Here is a 17438-nt window from a genome sequence, read left to right as displayed (position 1 = left end):
TAGAGAGAGAGAGAGAGGAGGAGAGGAGAGGAGAGAGAGAGAGAGGAGAGAGAGGGAGGGGGGAGAGAGAGAGAGAGAGAGAGAGAGTGGGATGGGGGGAGAGGGAGGGGGGAGGAGAGAGAGAGAGAGAGTGGGAGGGGGAGAGAGAGAGAGAGAGTGGAGGGGGAGAGAGAGAGAGAGTGGGAGGGGGAGAGAGAGAGAGAGAGAGAGTGGGAGGGGGGAGAGAGTGGGAGGGGGAGAGAGAGAGAGTGGGAGGGGGGAGAGAGAGAGTGGGAGGGGGGGAGAGAGAGTGGGAGGGGGAGAGAGAGAGTGGGAGGGGGGAGAGAGTGGGAGGGGGAGAGAGAGAGATAGATAGAGTGTGCATGGGATGGGGCGAGAGAGAGATTGTGTGTGGGAAGGGAGAGAGAGAGTGAGGGGGGCATGTGCGATGTGTCTGTGTGTTCTGATGAATGTAAGAAATCAGTATATGTTGTACTTTATATTTTTGCAACAATTTTATTCAAAGCCTGGGTCAAGGTATGTATCTGTTGCAGCAATATTGAGTGGCACGGCAACACAGTGCTCAGCACAGTCCCAGGTTCGATTTGCGGCTTGGGTCACTGTCTGTACGGAGTCTACACGTCCTCTCCGTGTCTGCGTGGGTTTCCTCCGGGTGCTCCGGTTTCCTTCTACAGTCCATAGATGTGCATGTTAGGTGGATTGGCCATGCTGAATTGCCCCTTAGTGTCCGAAATAAAACGGTTAGGTGGGGTTACAGGGATAAGGTGGGTGTATGGGCATGGTAAAGTGCTGTTTCCAAGGCCTGGTGCAGACTCGATGGGCCAAATGGCCTCTTTCTGCACTGTAAATGCTATGATTCTATGATTTTATATTATTAAAGAACATATGTTATGGTATCTAGACTGTCTACCAAACATGCAATTAAGAAGTCATAAAATGTGTGATCATGATTGAAACAAAGAAAAATTACAGCACAGGAACAGGCCCTTCGGCCCTCCAAGCCTGCGCCGATCCAGATCCTCTATCTAAAACTGTCGCCTATTTTCTAAGGATCTGCATCCCTCTGCTCCCTGCCCATTCATGGATCTGTCTAGATATATCTTAAATGACATTATCGTGCCCGCCTCTACTGTATATTTCGCTCTTAAATTGGATCTTCCAAAATGCATCACCTCGCATTTGCCCGGATTGAACTTAGTTTGCCATTTCTCTGCCCAACTCTCCAATCTATCTATATTCTGCTGTATTCTTGGACAGTCCCCTTCACTATCTGTTACTCTACCAATCTTAGTGTCATCTGCAAACTTGCTAATCAGACCACCTATACCTTCCTCCAGATCATTCATGTATATCACAAACAACAGTGGTCTCAACACGGATCCGTGCGGAACACCACTGGTCACAGTTCTCCATTTTGAGAAACTCCCTTCCACTACTACTCTCTCTCCTGTTGCCCAGCCAGTTCTTTATCCATCTAGCTAGTACACCCTGGACCCCATGAGACCTCACTTCATCAGCCTACCATGGGAAACCTTATCAAATGCCTTACTGAAGTCCATGTATATGACATCTACAGCCCTTCCCTCATCAATCAACTTTGTCACTTCATCAAATAGTTCTATTAAGTTGGTAAGACATGACCTTCCCTGCACAAAACCATGTTGCCTATCACTGATAAGCCCATTTTCTTTTTGGGGCAGCACGGTAGCATGGTGGTTAGCATAAATGCTTCACAGCTCCAGGGTCCCAGGTTCGATTCCCGGCTGGGTCACTGTCTGTGCGGAGTCTGCATGTCCTCCCCGTGTGTGCGTGGGTTTCCTCCGGGTGCTCCGGTTTCCTCCCACAGTCCAAAGATGTGCGGGTTAGGTGGATTAGCCATGCTAAATTGCCTGCAGTGTCCTAAAAAGTAAGGTTAAGGGGGAGCGTTGTTGGGTTACGGGTATAGGGTGGATACGTGGGTTTGAGTAGGGTGATCATGGCTCGTCACAACATCGAGGGCCGAAGGGCCTGTTCTGTGCTGTACTGTTCTATGTTCCATGACAGTCCTCCTCGCTATCTGCAACTCCACCAATCTTAGTATCATCTGCAAACTTGCTAAACAGACCACCTATACCTTCCTCCAGGTCATTTATGTAGATCACAAAAAACAGTGATCCGAGCACGGATCCCTGTGGAACACCACTAGCCACCCTTCTCCATTTTGAGACACTCCCTTCCACCACTACTCTCTGTCTCCTGTTGCCCAGCCAGTTCTTTATCCATCTAGCTAGTACACCCTAAACCCCATACGACTTCACTTTTTCCATCAACCTGCCATGGGAAACCTTATCAAACGCCTTACTAAAGTCCATGTATACGACATCTACAGCCCTTCCCTCATCAATTAACTTTGTCACTTCCTCAAAGAATTCTATTAGGTTTAGAACATAGAACATAGAACGATACAGCGCAGTACAGGCCCTTCGGCCCTCGATGTTGCACCGACATGGAAAAAAAAAAAACTAAAGGCCATCTAACCTACACTATGCCCTTATCATCCATATGCTTATCCAATAAATTTTTAAATGCCCTCAATGTTGGCGAGTTCACTACTGTTGCAGGTAGGGCATTCCACGGCCTCACCACTCTTTGCGTAAAAAACCCACCTCTGACCTCTGTCCTATATCTATTACCCCTCAATTTAAGGCTATGTCCCCTCGTGCTAGCCACCTCCATCCGCGGGAGAAGGCTCTCGCTGTCCACCCTATCTAACCCTCTGATCATTTTGTATGCCTCTATTAAGTCACCTCTTAACCTTCTTCTCTCTAACGAAAACAACCTCAAGTCCATCAGCCTTTCCTCATAAGATTTTCCCTCCATACCAGGCAACATCCTGGTAAATCTCCTCTGCACCCGTTCCAAAGCTTCCACGTCCTTCCTATAATGAGGCGACCAGAACTGTACGCAATACTCCAAATGCGGCCGTACCAGAGTTTGGTACAGCTGCATCATGACCTCATGGCTCCGGAACTCAATCCCTCTACCAATAAAGGCCAACACACCATAGGCCTTCTTCACAACCCTATCAACCTGGGTGGCAACTTTCAGGGATCTATGTACATGGACACCGAGATCCCTCTGCTCATCCACACTACCAAGAATTTTACCATTAGCCAAATATTCCGCATTCCTGTTATTCTTTCCAAAGTGAATCACCTCACACTTCTCCACATTAAACTCCATTTGCCACCTCTCAGCCCAGCTCTGCAGCTTATCTATGTCCCTCTGTAACCTGCAACATCCTTCCGCACTGTCTACAACTCCACCGACTTTAGTGTCGTCTGCAAATTTACTCACCCATCCTTCTGCGCCCTCCTCTAGGTCATTTATAAAAATGACAAACAGCAACGGCCCCAGAACAGATCCTTGTGGTACGCCACTCGTAACTGAACTCCATTCTGAACATTTCCCATCAACTACCACTCTCTGTCTTCTTTCAACTAGCCAATTTCTGATCCACATCTCTAAATCACCCTCAATCCCCAGCCTCCGTATTTTCTGCAATAGCCGACCGTGGGGAACCTTATCAAACGCTTTACTGAAATCCATATACACCACATCAACTGCTCTACCCTCGTCTACCTGTTCAGTCACCTTCTCAAAGAACTCGATAAGGTTTGTGAGGCATGACCTACCCTTCACAAAACCATGCTGACTATCCCTAATCATATTATTCCTATCTAGATGATTATAAATCGTATCTTTTATAATCCTCTCCAAGACTTTACCCACCACAGACGTTAGGCTCACCGGCCTATAGTTACCGGGGTTATCTCTACTCCCTTTCTTGAACAAAGGGACCACATTTGCTATCCTCCAGTCCTCTGGCACTATTCCTGTAGCCAATGATGACCTAAAAATCAAAGCCAAAGGCTCAGCAATCTCTTCCCTGGCTTCCCAGAGAATCCTAGGATAAATCCCATCCGGCCCCGGGGGTTTGTAAGACATGACCTTCCCTGCACAAAACCATGCTGCCTATCACTGATAAGTCTATTTTCTTCCAGATGTGAATAGATCCTATCCCTCAGTATCTTCTCCAACAGTTTGCCTACCACTGACGTCAAGCTCACGGGTCTATAATTCCCTGGATTATCCCTGCTACCCTTCTTAAACAAAGGGACAACATTAGCAATTCTCCAGTCCTCCGGGACCTCACCCGTGCTCAAGGATGCTGCAAAGATATCTGTTAAGGCCCCAGCTATTTCGACCCTCGCTTCCCTCAGTAACCTGGGATAGATCCCATCCGGTCCTGGGGACTTGTCCACCTTAATGTCTTTTAGAATACCCAAAACTTCCCCCTTCCGTATGACACCTTGACCGAGAGTATTTAAACATCCATCCCTAGCCTCAACATCCGTCTTGTCCCTCTCCTTTGTGAATACCGATGCAAAGTACTCATTAAAAATCTCACCCATTTCCTCCGAGTCCACGCATAAATTCCCTCTTTTGTCTTTGAGTGGGCCAATCCTTTCTCTAGTTACCCTCTTGCTCCTTACATACGAATAAAATGCTTTGGGATTTTCCATAACCCTGTTAGCCAAAGATATTTCATGACCCCTTTTAGCCCTCTTTATTGCGCGTTTGAGATTCGTCCTACTTTCCCGATATTCCTCCAAAGCTTCATCAGTTTTGAGTTGCCTCGATCCTATGTATGCTTCCTTTTTCATCTTAGCTAGTCTCACAATTTCACCCGTCATCCATGGTTCCCTAATCTTGCTATTTCTATCTTTCATTTTCACAGAAACATGTCTGTCCTGCACTCTAATCAACCTTTCCTTAAAAGACTTCCACATTTCAAATGTGGATTTACCCTTAAACAGCTGCTCCCAATCCACATTCCCTTGCTCTTGCCGAATTTTGATATACTCTGCCTTTCCCCAATTTAGCACTCTTCCTTTCGGACCCCTCCTGTCCTTGTCCATGGGTATTCTAAAACTTACGGAATTGTGATCGCTATTCCCAAAGTAATCACTGACTGAAACATCAACCACCTGGCCGGGATCATTCCCCAATACCAGGTCCAGTATGGCCCCATCCCGATTTGGACTATTTACATACTGCTCTAAAAAACTCTCCTGGATGCTCCTTACAAACTCTGCTCCATCTACGCCTCCAACACTACACGAATCCCATTCAATGTTGGTATCGGTGGCAAATGAAACATTGTTATGGTTGCTGGAGATTCCCTGGAGAGTAGATAATTTAATGGGGAGTTAAGCATGTCATGGAACTTAGTAGGATACCGATTATGAAATTAATGGGAGGATCCAAGTCTGCTTGTAGTTTTGCCAAATGCTATGAGGATGAGCAGAAATGTACTGGATCTGCTCTTGAAAGGCCCTTTCTCTCCAAAGGTCTCTACATAGCTGAACAAGTAAGCCTATTTGCTAACTTTATTTCTAAGTGGCATTTGAACTGTATTGGGTTTCTTAATTGGAGTTAGCAGCAGGTAAAGTTTTCCTTTTGTTTAAGAACTGTTTAACTGATAATTGTAAACCTATTTTCTTTGATATTAATGTGGTTAATTCTGTGTTTAAATTAAAGTTTTTGTTTTTAACATAAAAGATACCTCTTGGACAGAGTCACCACACCTGGGGTGAAGTATCCTTTCCTCAGTTCTACAGAAAAAATGTTTGTATTCTTGTCCAGCACCCTAATAAGTGTTGGGGTTTAGTCCGGTATCCTAACAGTGTCCAGGGTATGATGCATGTCCCAGCCTTTGTATTGATAATTTTGATGTTTGATGTGGACAATTCTGCTGATTTGAGCCATTATTTTGTAGGATACTGTTTTTGCAGTCTCTGATATCATTACCTGACAGTCTCTCAGCAGGAGATGGATTCAAACTATCTCAGGGTTGTTTTGGGTGACTGCCTGACAGAAGGTTTGGCAGAGGTTGCAGAGCATCGACCGATTGACCCTATTGAATATCTGGCATACTGGCTGTATAAGTACCGAGAAAACATCGACTTAGCACTACAGGTGAGATTGGTGATCTTCATTGCATACCAGGACTACGAAATGAATTGTTTCTTCCCTCTACTTGCATCATTTCCTTTGTCCTCACTGTCTCCTCATAAGAAGCTGTGTCTCGTGGAGAAAAATCAGTTATACGGTAAATGAAAAAGTCATGGGGAAAATTGATGTACAGAGAGATCTGGGTGTTCAGGTCCATTGTACCCTGAAGGTGGCAACGCAGGTTGATAGAGTGGTCAAGAAGGCATGCATTCCTTCATCGGAAGGGGTATTGAGTACAAGAGTTGACAAGTCATGTTACAGTTGTATAAGACTTTGGTTTGGCCACATTTGGAATACTGTGTACAGTTCTGGTCGCCACGTTACCAAAAGGATGTGGATGCTTTGGAGAAGGTGCAGAGGAGGTTCACCAGGATGTTGCCTGGTATGGAGGGCGCTAGCTATGAAGAGAGGTTGAGTAGATTAGGATTATTTTCATTAAAAAGACGGAGGTTGAGGGGGGCCTCATTGAGGTCTACAAAATCATGAGAGTTTTAGACAGGGTGGATAGCAAGAAGCTTTTTCCCCCAGAGTGGGGGACTCAATTACTAGCGGTCACGAGTTCAAGGTGAGAGGGGAAAGTTTAAGGGAGATATGCGTGGAAGGTTCTTTACGCAGAGGGATACAAATCCTTAGAAAATAGGCGACAGTTTTAGATAGAGAATCTGGATCAGCACAGGCTTGGAGGGCCGAAGGGCCTATTCCGGTGCTGTAATTTTTCTTTGTTCTTTGTTCAGTTCTCAAGAGCCAGTACTGATGGACGGCTGATGGAGTGCAAGCACCTGTACAGCTATTCTCTCTGGCCCATCCTAATGTAACTGTGGTCCTTCCAGTAATTCACTGTGACCAGCCCTGTGATTGTCTCTGGGCTTTGCGCCCACTGTCCTCTCCAGCGTCCCAGGGTAGGGTGTTGGATACCATTCAAGTCTTAATGAAGCCTGTGCAGTCTTAACTGGGTTAACTGAACGTACTTATTAATGACAAGAGCTATTGACATGTATACAAGTTCACACTAGAAACTGTCTCCATGTTTGCTTATGCGCACGGCTCCATCCAACACAAAACTGACCCCTAGGTGTGGGCCGTGTGTTCTAGGTGTGAGTGGCACTGTAATCATTCTCATGTTAACCTATAAGTGACAGATCTATCTACTACACCTCTCCTCAAGTCTTTATCTAATGTATTTCGAGTTATTCTAACTTACCCCTTGTATTTACATTGCTATTACTGCCCCAACTCGCTCGTCAAGCCTCTGAGTTCACAGGTTCATTTGGTCCGAAGGCATTATTATAACCCTTAAATATCTTGTTCTTGCTTCTATCAAATGAATGGAATATTCTGTCGAGACAAATAAACTCTGTTGATTTAGAGGTTTGAACATAGGCCCATCGAGTATGCATCGACCCACTTAAGCCCCTCACTTCCACCCTATCCCCGTAACCCAATAGCCCCTCCTAACCTTTTTGGTCACTAAGGGCAATTTGTCATGGCTAATCCTCCTAACGTGCACATCTTTGGACTGTGGGAGGAAACCGGAGCACCCGGAGGAAACCCACCCAAACACTGGAGAATGTGCAGACTCCGCACAGACAGTGACCCAGCGGGGAATCAAACCTGGGACAGTGCTATCCACTTGTGCTCCCCTTAAAGGAGACTTGTTTTAAGAGGTTGCTCTTGATCTGTTTTGATGTCGCGACCTGCATTGTGTACTGCTTGGATTCATGAAACCTGTTGAAATTACAAAGAAGTCGGGCAGCACGGTGGCGCAGGGCAGCACGGTGGCACGGTGGTTAGCACTGCTGCCTCACGGCACTGAGGAATTGTGTTTGATCCCAGCCCCGGGTCACTGTCTGCGGTGTTTGCACATTCCCTCCATATCTGCATGGGTCTCACCCCCACAAAGATGTGCAGGGTAGGTGGATTGGCCACGCTAAGTTGCCCCTTAATTGGAAAAAAAGAATTGGGCACTCTAAACTTATGAAATAAAAGTTACAAAGAAGTCTTTATGACATGCTGGATTTATTTATTGTCACGTGGACCAAGGTACAGTGAAATGTATTTTTCTGCGAGTAGCTCAACAGATCATTAAGTACATGAAAAGAAAAGGAAATAAAAGAAAAGACATAATAAGGCAACACAAGGTACACAATGGTACACATAACACCAGCATCGGGTGGAGTGTTAATGAGGTCAGTCCATAAGAGGGTTATTTAGGAGTTTGGTAACAGTGGGGAAGAAGCTATTTTCTGAGTTTGTTTGTGCGTGTTCTCAGGCTTCTGTATCTCCTGCCCGATGGAAGAGTGAGTAGGCTGGGTGGGAGGGGGTCTTTTATTATGCTGCCTGCTTTCCCCAGGCAGCGGGAGGTGTAGATGAAGTCAATGGATGGGAGGCAGGTTTGTGTGCTGGACTGGGCTGTGTTCAGGACTGTCTTGAAGTTTCTTGCGGTCTTGGACCGAGCAGGTGTCATATCAGGCTGTGATGCAGCCAGATAGCATGCTTTATATGGTGCATCTATAAAAGTTGGTAAGAGTTAATGTGGACATGCCGAATTTCCTTAGTTTCCTGAGGAAGTATAGGTGCTATACCACTAAGAATGTTGTGCATTCATAGTGGTAGCATCGACGTGGGTGACCTAGGACAGATTTTTGGAGATGTGTACCCCTCGGAATTTGAAACTGCTAACCATCTCCACCTCGGCCCCCTTGATGCTGACAGTGGTGTGTACATACTTTGCTTTCTGAAGTCAATGACCAGCTCTTTAATTTTGCTGGCATCGAGGGATAGACTGTCGCTGCACTAGGTTCACTATCTCCCTCCTGTATTCTGACTCATCATTGTTCAAGATCCGGCTCACTATGGTCGTATCATCAGCAAACTTATAGATTGAGTTGGAACTAAATTTTGCCACTCAGTCGTGTGTGTATAGGGAGTATAGTAGGGGGCAATGTACGCAGCCTTGCGGGGCCCCGGTATTGAGGACTATTATGGAGGAGGTGTTGTTCATTCTTGCTGATTGTGGTCTGTGAGTCAGAAAGTCGAGGATCCAGTTACAGAGTGAGGAGCCAGGTCCTAGGTTTTAGAGCTTTGATATGAGCTTGGCTGGGATTATGGTGGAGCTGTCGGCAATAAATAGGAGTCTGATGTAGGAGTCCTTGTTGTCGAGATGCTCTAGGGAGGAGTGTAGGTCCAGGGATATGGTGTCTGCTGTGGACAGTTGCGGCAATATGCGAATTGCAGTGGATCAAGGTGCTCTGGGAGTATGGAGGTGATGTGCTTCACGACCAACCTCTTGTAGCACTTCATTACAACTGAAGTCAGGGCCACCGGACATTGAGGCACATTGCCTGGTTTTTCTTTGGTTGTCTTCTTGAAGCAGGTGGGGACCTCAGAGCGGAGTAGGGACAATTTAAAGATGTCCACGAACACATCAGCCAGCTGGTCTGTGCAGGCTCTGCGTGCATGACCAGGGATCCCGTCCGGACCTGTCGCCTTCCGAGGGTTCACTTTCAGGAAAGCTGATCTGACTTCGGAAGCTGTGATGGTGGGTAAGGGTGTGTTGTGGGCTGCTGGGGCACGCGACAGCGGATCGTTGGTTTCCTGCTCGAACCGAGCATTCAGTTCATCGGGGAGGGGTGCGCTGCTGAGATAGAGAAATACAGCACAGAACAGGCCCTTCGGCCCACGATGTTGTGCCAAACTTTTGTCCTAGGTTAATCATAGAATTTTGGACACTAAGGGCAATTTATCATGACCAATCCACCCAACCTGCACATCTTTGGACTGTGGGAGGAAACCGGAGTACCCGGAGGAAACCCACGCACACACTGCGTGGATGTGCAGACTCCACACAGACAGTGACCCAAGTCGAAATTGAGCTTGGGACCCTGGAGCTGTGAAGCAGTTGTGCTATCCACAATGCTACCGTGCTGCCCTTATGAAGAAATTAATCTACACTCCATTATTCTACCCTAATCCATGTACCTATCCAATAGCCGCTTGAAGGTCCCTAACGTTTCCGACTCAACTACTTCCACAGGCAGTGCATTCCATGCCCCCACTACTCTCTGGGTAAAAAACCTACCTCTGACATCCCCCCTATATCTTCCACCATTTACCTTAAATTTATGTCCCCTTGTAATGGTTTGTTCCACTCGGGGAAAAAGTCTCTGACTGTCTACTCTATCTATTCCCCTGATCATCATCTTATAAACCTCTATCAAGTCGCCCCTCATCCTTCTCCGTTCTAATGAGAAAAGGCCCAGCACCCTCAACCTTTCCTCGTAAGACCTACTCTCCATTCCAGGCAACATCCTGGTAAATCTCCTTTGCACCTTTTCCAAAGCTTCCACATCCTTCCTAAAATGAGGTGACCAGAACTGCACACAGTACTCCAAATGTGGCCTGACCAAGGTTTTGTACAGCTGCATCATCACCTCACGGCTCTTAAATTCAATCCCTCTGCTAATGAACACAAGCACACCATAGGCCTTCTTCACAGCTCTATCCACTTGAGTGGCAACTTTCAAAGATCTATGAACATAGACCCCCAAAGATCTCTCTGCTCCTCTATATTGCCAAAAACCCTACCATTAACCCTGTATTCCGCATTCATATTTGTCCTTCCAAAATGGACAACCTCACACTTGTCAGGGTTAAACTCCATCTTCCACTTCTCAGCCCAGCTCTGCATCCTATCTTTGTCTCTTTGAAGCCGACAACAGCCCTCCTCACTATCCACAACTCCACCAATCTTTGTATCATCTGCAAATTTACTGACCCACCCTTCAACTCCCTCATCCAAGTCGTTAATGAAAATCACAAACAGAAGAGGACCCAGAACTGATCCCTGCGGTACGCCACTAGTAACTGGGCTCCAGGCTGAACATTTGCCATCCACAACCACTCTCTGTCTTCTATCGGTTAGCCAGTTCGTTATCCAACTGGCCAAATTTCCCACTATCCCATGCCTCCTTACTTTCTGCATAAGCCTACCATGGGGAACCTTATCAAATGCCTTCCTAAAATCCATGTACACTACATCCACTGCTTTACCTTCATCCACGTGCTTGGTCACCTCCTCAAAGAAGTCAATAAGACTTGTAAGGCAAGACCTACCCCTCACAAATCCATGCTGACTATCCCTAATCAAGCAGTGTCTTTCCAGATGCTCAGAAATCCTATCCCTCAGTACCCTTTCCATTACTTTGCCTACCACCGAAGTAAGACTAACTGGCCTGTAGTTCCCAGGGTTATCCCTATTCCCTTTTTTGAACAGGGGCACGACATTCGCCACTCTCCAATCCTCTGGTACCACCCCTGTTGACAGCGAGGACGAAAAGATCATTGCCAACGGCTCTGCAATTTCATTTCTTGCTTCCCATAGAATCCTTGGATATATCCCGTCAGGCCCAGGGGACTTGTCTATCCTCAAGTTTTTCAAAACGCCCAACACATCTTCCTTCCTGACAAGTATCTCCTCGAGCTTACCAGTCTGTTTCACACTGTCCTCTCCAACAATATAGCCCCTCTCGTTTGTAAATACTGAAGAAAAATACTTGTTCAAGACCTCTCCTATCTCTTCAGACTCAATACACAATCTCCCGCTACTGTCCTTGATCGGACCTACCCTCGCTCTAGTCATTCTCATATTTCTCACATATGTGATCCTACCCGCCAAAGATTTTTCATGCCCTCTCTTAGCTCTCCTAATCCATTTCTTCAGTTCCCTCCTGGCTATCTTGTATCCCTCCAGTGCCCTATATGAACCTTGTTTCCTCAGCCTTATATAAGTCTCCTTCTTCCTCTTAACAAGACATTCAACCTCTCTTGTCAACCATGGTTCCCTCACTCGACCATCTCTTCCCTGCCTGACAGGGACATGTATATCAAAAACACGCAGTACCTGTTCCTTGAACAAGTTCCACATTTCACTTGTGTCCTTCCCTGTTCCCAACTTATGCACTTCAATTCTTGTTTCACAGCATTGTATTTACCTTTCCCCCAATTGTAAACCTTGCCCTGTTGCACGCACCTATCCCTCTCCATTACTAAAGTGAAAGTCACAGAATTATGGTCACTACCTCCAAAATGCTCCCCCACTAACAAATCTATCACCTGCCCTGGTTCATTACCAAGTACCAAATCCAATATGGCCTCCCGTCTGGTCGGACAATCTACATACTGTGTTAGAAAAGCTTCCTGGACACACTGCGCAAACACTACCCCATCCAAACTATTTGATCTAAAGAGTTTCCACTGAATGTTTGGGAAGTTGAAGTCACCCATGACTACTACCCTGTGACTTCTGCACCTTTCCAAAATCTTTCCCAGTCTGTTCCTCCACATCTCTGCTGCCATTGGGGGGCCTATAGAAAACTCCCAATAAGGTGACTGCTCCTTTTCTATTTCTGACTTCAACCCATATTACCTCAGTAGGCAGATCCCCCTCGAACTGCCTTTCTGCAGCTGTTATACTATCTCTAATTAACAATGCCACCCCCCCCCCCCCCCCCACCTCTTTTACCATCCTCCCTAATCTTGTTGAAACATCTATAACCAGGGACCTCCAACAACCATTTCTGCCCCTCTTTTATCCAAGTTTCCATGATGGCCACCACATCGTAGTCCCAAGTACCGATCCATGCCTTAAGTTCACCCACCTTATTCCTGATGCTTCTTGCATTGAAGTATACACACTTCAACCCATCTCCTTGCCTGCAAGAACTCTCCTTTGTCAGTGTTACCTTCCCCACTGCATCGCTACGTGCTTTGGCGTCCTGAATATCGGCTTCCTTAGTTGCTGGACGACAAATCCGGTTCCCATTCCCCTGCCAAATTAGTTTAAACCCTCCCGAAGACTACTACCCCCCCCCCCCCCCCCCCCTCCCCCCCCGATATTGGTGCCCCTCTGGTTCAGGTGCAATCCGTTGGTTCAGGTGCAATCCGTCCTGCTTGTACAGGTCCCACCTTCCTCAGAATGCTCTCCAATTATCCAAATACCTGAAGCCCTCCCTCCTACACCATTCCTGCAGCCACGTGTTCAACTGCACTCTCTCCCTATTCCTAGCCTCGCTATCACGTGGCACCGGCAACAAACCAGAGATGACAACTCTGTCTGTCCTGGCCTTTAACTTCCAGCCTAACTCCCTAAACTTGTTTATTACCTCCACACCCCTTGTCCTACCTACGTCGTTGGTACCAATGTGCACCACGACTTCTGGCTGCTCACCTTCCCCCTTCAGGATCCTGAAGGCACGATCCGAGACATCCCTGGCCCTGACACACGGGAGGCAACATACCTTCCGGGAGTCTCGCTCGCACCCACAGAATCTCCTATCTATTCCCCTAACCATTGAATCTCCTATTACTATTGCTTTTCTACGCTCCCCCCTTCCCTTCTGAGCCCCAGAGCCAGACTCAGTGCCAGAGACCTGGCCGCTAGGGCTTTCCCCCGGTAGGTCATCCCCCCCAACAGCATCCAAAACAGTATACTTGATTTGAAGGGGAACGGCCACGAGGGATCCCTGCACTATCTGCCTGTTAGTTTTATTTCCCCTGACTGTAACCCAGCTACTCTTCTCCAGTACCTTGGGTGTGGCTACCTCCCTGTAACTCTTCTCTATTACCCCCTCTGCTTCCCGGATGATCCGAAGTTCATCCAGCTCCAGCTCCAGTTCCCGAACACGGTCTCTGAGGAGCTGGAGTTGGGTGCACTTCCCGCAGGTATAGTCAGCGGGGACACCAGAGGTATCCCTCACCACCCACATCCTACAGGAGGAGCATGCAACTGCCCGAGCCTCCATCCCCTCTTACTTTACAGGATTAGCTGCCCTGTAGACCAACTGGACCTCTGCCCTCTGACTCTGCTTCCAGTCAGCTGTACTCTAAACTCCTGGCTCCCTTCACACTCTTTGATAAATATAGGAAATGAAATGTAAGGAGCACCTTACTCCCTCCTCACCTAACTCCCTCAGTCACCAAACTCTCACTGTAGCACTCAAATGTAACCAGTTCAGCACTCCGTCAGTCACCAAACTCTCACTGTAGCACTCAAATGCAACCAGTTCAGCACTCCCTCAGTCACCAAACTCTCACTGTAGCACTCAAATGCAACCAGTTCAGCACTCCCTCAGTCACCAAACTCTCACTGTAGCACTCAAATGCAACAAGCTCAGCACTCCCTCAGTCACCAAACTCTCACTGTAGCACTCAAATGCAACCAGTTCAGCACTCCAGTGCAAACAAAATCTGCACTGTAACTAGCTCAGATTTATACTGTGACTCTAGCCTCTGAAAAATGGCCTAATCCAATTAACTAATTAACAAGCTCCAGCTGCGAGTACCTACAAGTAGAACCTTGTTTAAAGCTGATCCAAAATTCACCTTCTTATAGACCAAACAGCAACTTTTAATTAACTAAATAAAAGAAATACAAGACTTTAAATAAAACTGAACCCTTATACTCCGTCAGTCACCAAACTCTCACTGTAGCACTCAAATGCAACCAGTTCAGCACTCGAGTGCGGGCTGGAGATACTGCTCGGCTTCGCTTTGTCGCCTGTTATTTCATAGAATTTACAGTGCAGAAGGAGGCCATTCAGCCCATCGAGTCTGCACCGGCTCTTGGAAAGAGCACCCTACCCAAGGTCAACAACTCCACCCTATCCCCATAACCCAGTAACCCCACCCAACATTAAGGGCAATTTTGGACACTAAGGGCAATTTAGCATGTCCAATCCACCTAACCTGGACATCTTTGGACTGTGGGAGGAAACCGGAGCACTCGGAGGAAACCCACGCACACATGGGGAGAACGTGCAGACTCCACACAGACAGTGACCCAAGCCGGAAATCGAACCTGGGACCCTGGAGCTGTGAAACAATTGTGCTAACCACTATGTCACCATGCTGTTTAGGCCTTGCCACAACCGCCGAGAGTCTGCAATGCTAGCCTGTGATTGTAGCTTGGTCTGATATTCGCTCTTGGGATCTCGTATGGTTTTCTGTAGGTCGTACCTGGATTTCTTGTACAGGTCAGGGTCGTCTGACTTATACGCCTCAGACCTGCCCTTCAGTGGGGAGTCAATCCTGCAATTGAGCCATGGTTTCCAGTTGTGAAATACTGCTTTCTTTGGCACGCAGTCATCCACACATTTACTGATGAAGTCTGTGACGGTGGTGGCATACTCACTTAAGTTGGTCGCTGAGTTCTTAAATGTCGACCAGTCCACTGTCTCCAAGCAGGAGCTCTTCTGTTTCCTCAGACCAGCACTGCACAACCTTCTTAGCTGGATTCTCCCACTTGAGTTTCTGCTTGTATGCCGGGAGAAGGAGTGCCATCTTATAGTCTTATTTTCCCAAGTGCGGTCGGGGAAAGGAACAGTAGGCGCCCTTGATTTTTGAGTAGCAGTGCTCAAGAGTGTTGTCGCCCCTGGTAGGACAGGAGATCTGCTGGTGGAATTTTGGCAGTACACTCTTGAGGTTGGCCTTATTGAAATCCCTGGCCACGATGAACAAGGCCTCCGAGTGTTCTGTGGTGGAGTCAGTGTCATTAGAACAAAGAACAAAGAAAATTACAGCACAGGAACAGGCCCTTCGGCCCTCCCAGCCTGCGCCGATCCAGATCCTTTATCTAAACCTGTCTCCTATTTTCCAAGGTCTACTTCCCTCTGTTCCCGTCCATTCATATACCTGTCTAGATGCATCTTCAATGATGCTATCGTGCCTGCCTCTACCACCTCCACTGGTAAAGCGTTCCAGGCACCCACCACCCTCTGCGTAAAAAACCTTCCACGCACATCTCCCTAAACTTTCCCCCTCTCACTTTGAAATCGTGACCCCTTGTAACTGACACCCCCACTCTTGGGAAAAGCTTGTTGCTATCCACCCTGTCCATACCTCTCATGATTTTGTAGACCTCAATCAGGTCCCCCCTCAACCTCCGTCTTTCCAACAAAAACAATCCTAATCTACTCAACCTTTCTTCATAGCTAGCACCCTCCATACCAGGCAACATCCTGGTGAACCTCCTCTGCACCCTCTCCAAGGCATCCACATCCTTCTGGTAATGTGGCGACCAGAACTGCACGCAGTATTCCAAATGTGGCCGAACCAAAGTCCTATACAACTGTAACATGACCTGCCAACTCTTGTACTCAATACCCCATTCGATGAAGGCAAGCATGCTGTATGCCTTCTTGACCACTCTATCAACCTGCGTTGCCACCTTCAGGGTACAATGGACCTGAACTCCCAGATCTCTCTGCACATCAATTTTCCCCAAGACCCTTCCATTGACCATTTAGTCCGCTCTTGAATTTGATCTTCCAAAATGCATCACCTCGCATTTGCCTGGATTGAACTCCATCTGCCATTTCTCTGCCCAACTCTCCAATTTATCTATATTTTGTTGTATTCTCTGACAGTCCTCCTCGCTATCTGCAACTCCACCAATCTTAGTATCATCTGCAAACTTGCTAATCAGACCACCTATACCTTCCTCCAGGTCATTTATGTAGATCACAAACAACAGTGGTCCGAGCACGGATCCCTGTGGAATACCACTAGTCACCCTTCTCCATTTTGAGACACTCCCTTCCACCACTACTCTCTGTCTCCTGTTGCCCAGCCAGTTCTTTATCCATCTAGCTAGTACACCCTAAACCCCATACGACTTCACTTTTTCCATCAACCTGCCATGGGAAACCTTATCAAACGCCTTACTAAAGTCCATGTATATGACATCTACAGCCCTTCCCTCATCAATTAACTTGTCACTTCCTCAAAGAATTCTATTAGGTTTGTAAGACATGACCTTCCCTGCACAAAACCATGCTGCCTATCACTGATAAGTCTATTTTCTTCCAGATGTGAATAGATCCTATCCCTCAGTATCTTCTCCAACAGTTTGCCTACCACTGACGTCAAGCTCACGGGTCTATAATTCCCTGGATTATCCCTGCTACCCTTCTTAAACAAAGGGACAACATTAGCAATTCTCCAGTCCTCCGGGACCTCACCCGTGCTCAAGGATGCTGCAAAGATATCTGTTAAGGCCCCAGCTATTTCGACCCTCGCTTCCCTCAGTAACCTGGGATAGATCCCATCCGGTCCTGGGGACTTGTCCACCTTAATGTCTTTTAGAATACCCAAAACTTCCCCCTTGCGTATGACAACTTGACCAAGAGTATTTAAACATCCGTCCCTAGCCTCAACATCCGTCTTGTCCCTCTCCTTTGTGAATACTGATGCAAAGCACTCATTAAGAATCTCACCCATTTCCTCTGTGTCCACGCATAAATTTCCTCTTTTGTCTTTAAGTGGGCCAATCCTTTCTCTAGTTACCCTCTTGCTCCTTACATACGAATAAAATGCTTTGGGATTTT

At 47.0% G+C, this 17438-nt stretch overlaps 1 protein-coding gene across 2 annotated transcripts in view; it reads left to right on the top strand.

Moving 5' to 3' along the window:
• The first annotated feature begins 415 nt into the window (after positions 1-415).
• The window catches only part of dydc2 (DPY30 domain containing 2), a 56094-nt gene continuing 39071 nt past the window's right edge, over positions 416-17438 (top strand). Inside the window, exons 1-2 of one of the 2 annotated variants that reach the window (XM_038821944.1) lie at positions 416-516; positions 5861-6021. In XM_038821944.1, coding sequence (XP_038677872.1) covers positions 5875-6021 — 147 coding nt within the window. In that variant the 5' untranslated portion in view covers positions 416-516; positions 5861-5874. Of the gene's footprint in view, positions 517-5841; positions 6022-17438 lie in introns of those variants that run through there. The other variant, XM_038821945.1, reaches the window with a different exon arrangement.

Source organism: Scyliorhinus canicula, chromosome 16, assembly GCF_902713615.1.
Source record: "Scyliorhinus canicula chromosome 16, sScyCan1.1, whole genome shotgun sequence".
NCBI classification, from domain to species: Eukaryota; Metazoa; Chordata; class Chondrichthyes; order Carcharhiniformes; family Scyliorhinidae; genus Scyliorhinus; species Scyliorhinus canicula.
The sequence above is the reverse complement of the archived record's forward strand: the minus strand, read 5'-3'. Positions and strand labels throughout refer to the sequence as shown.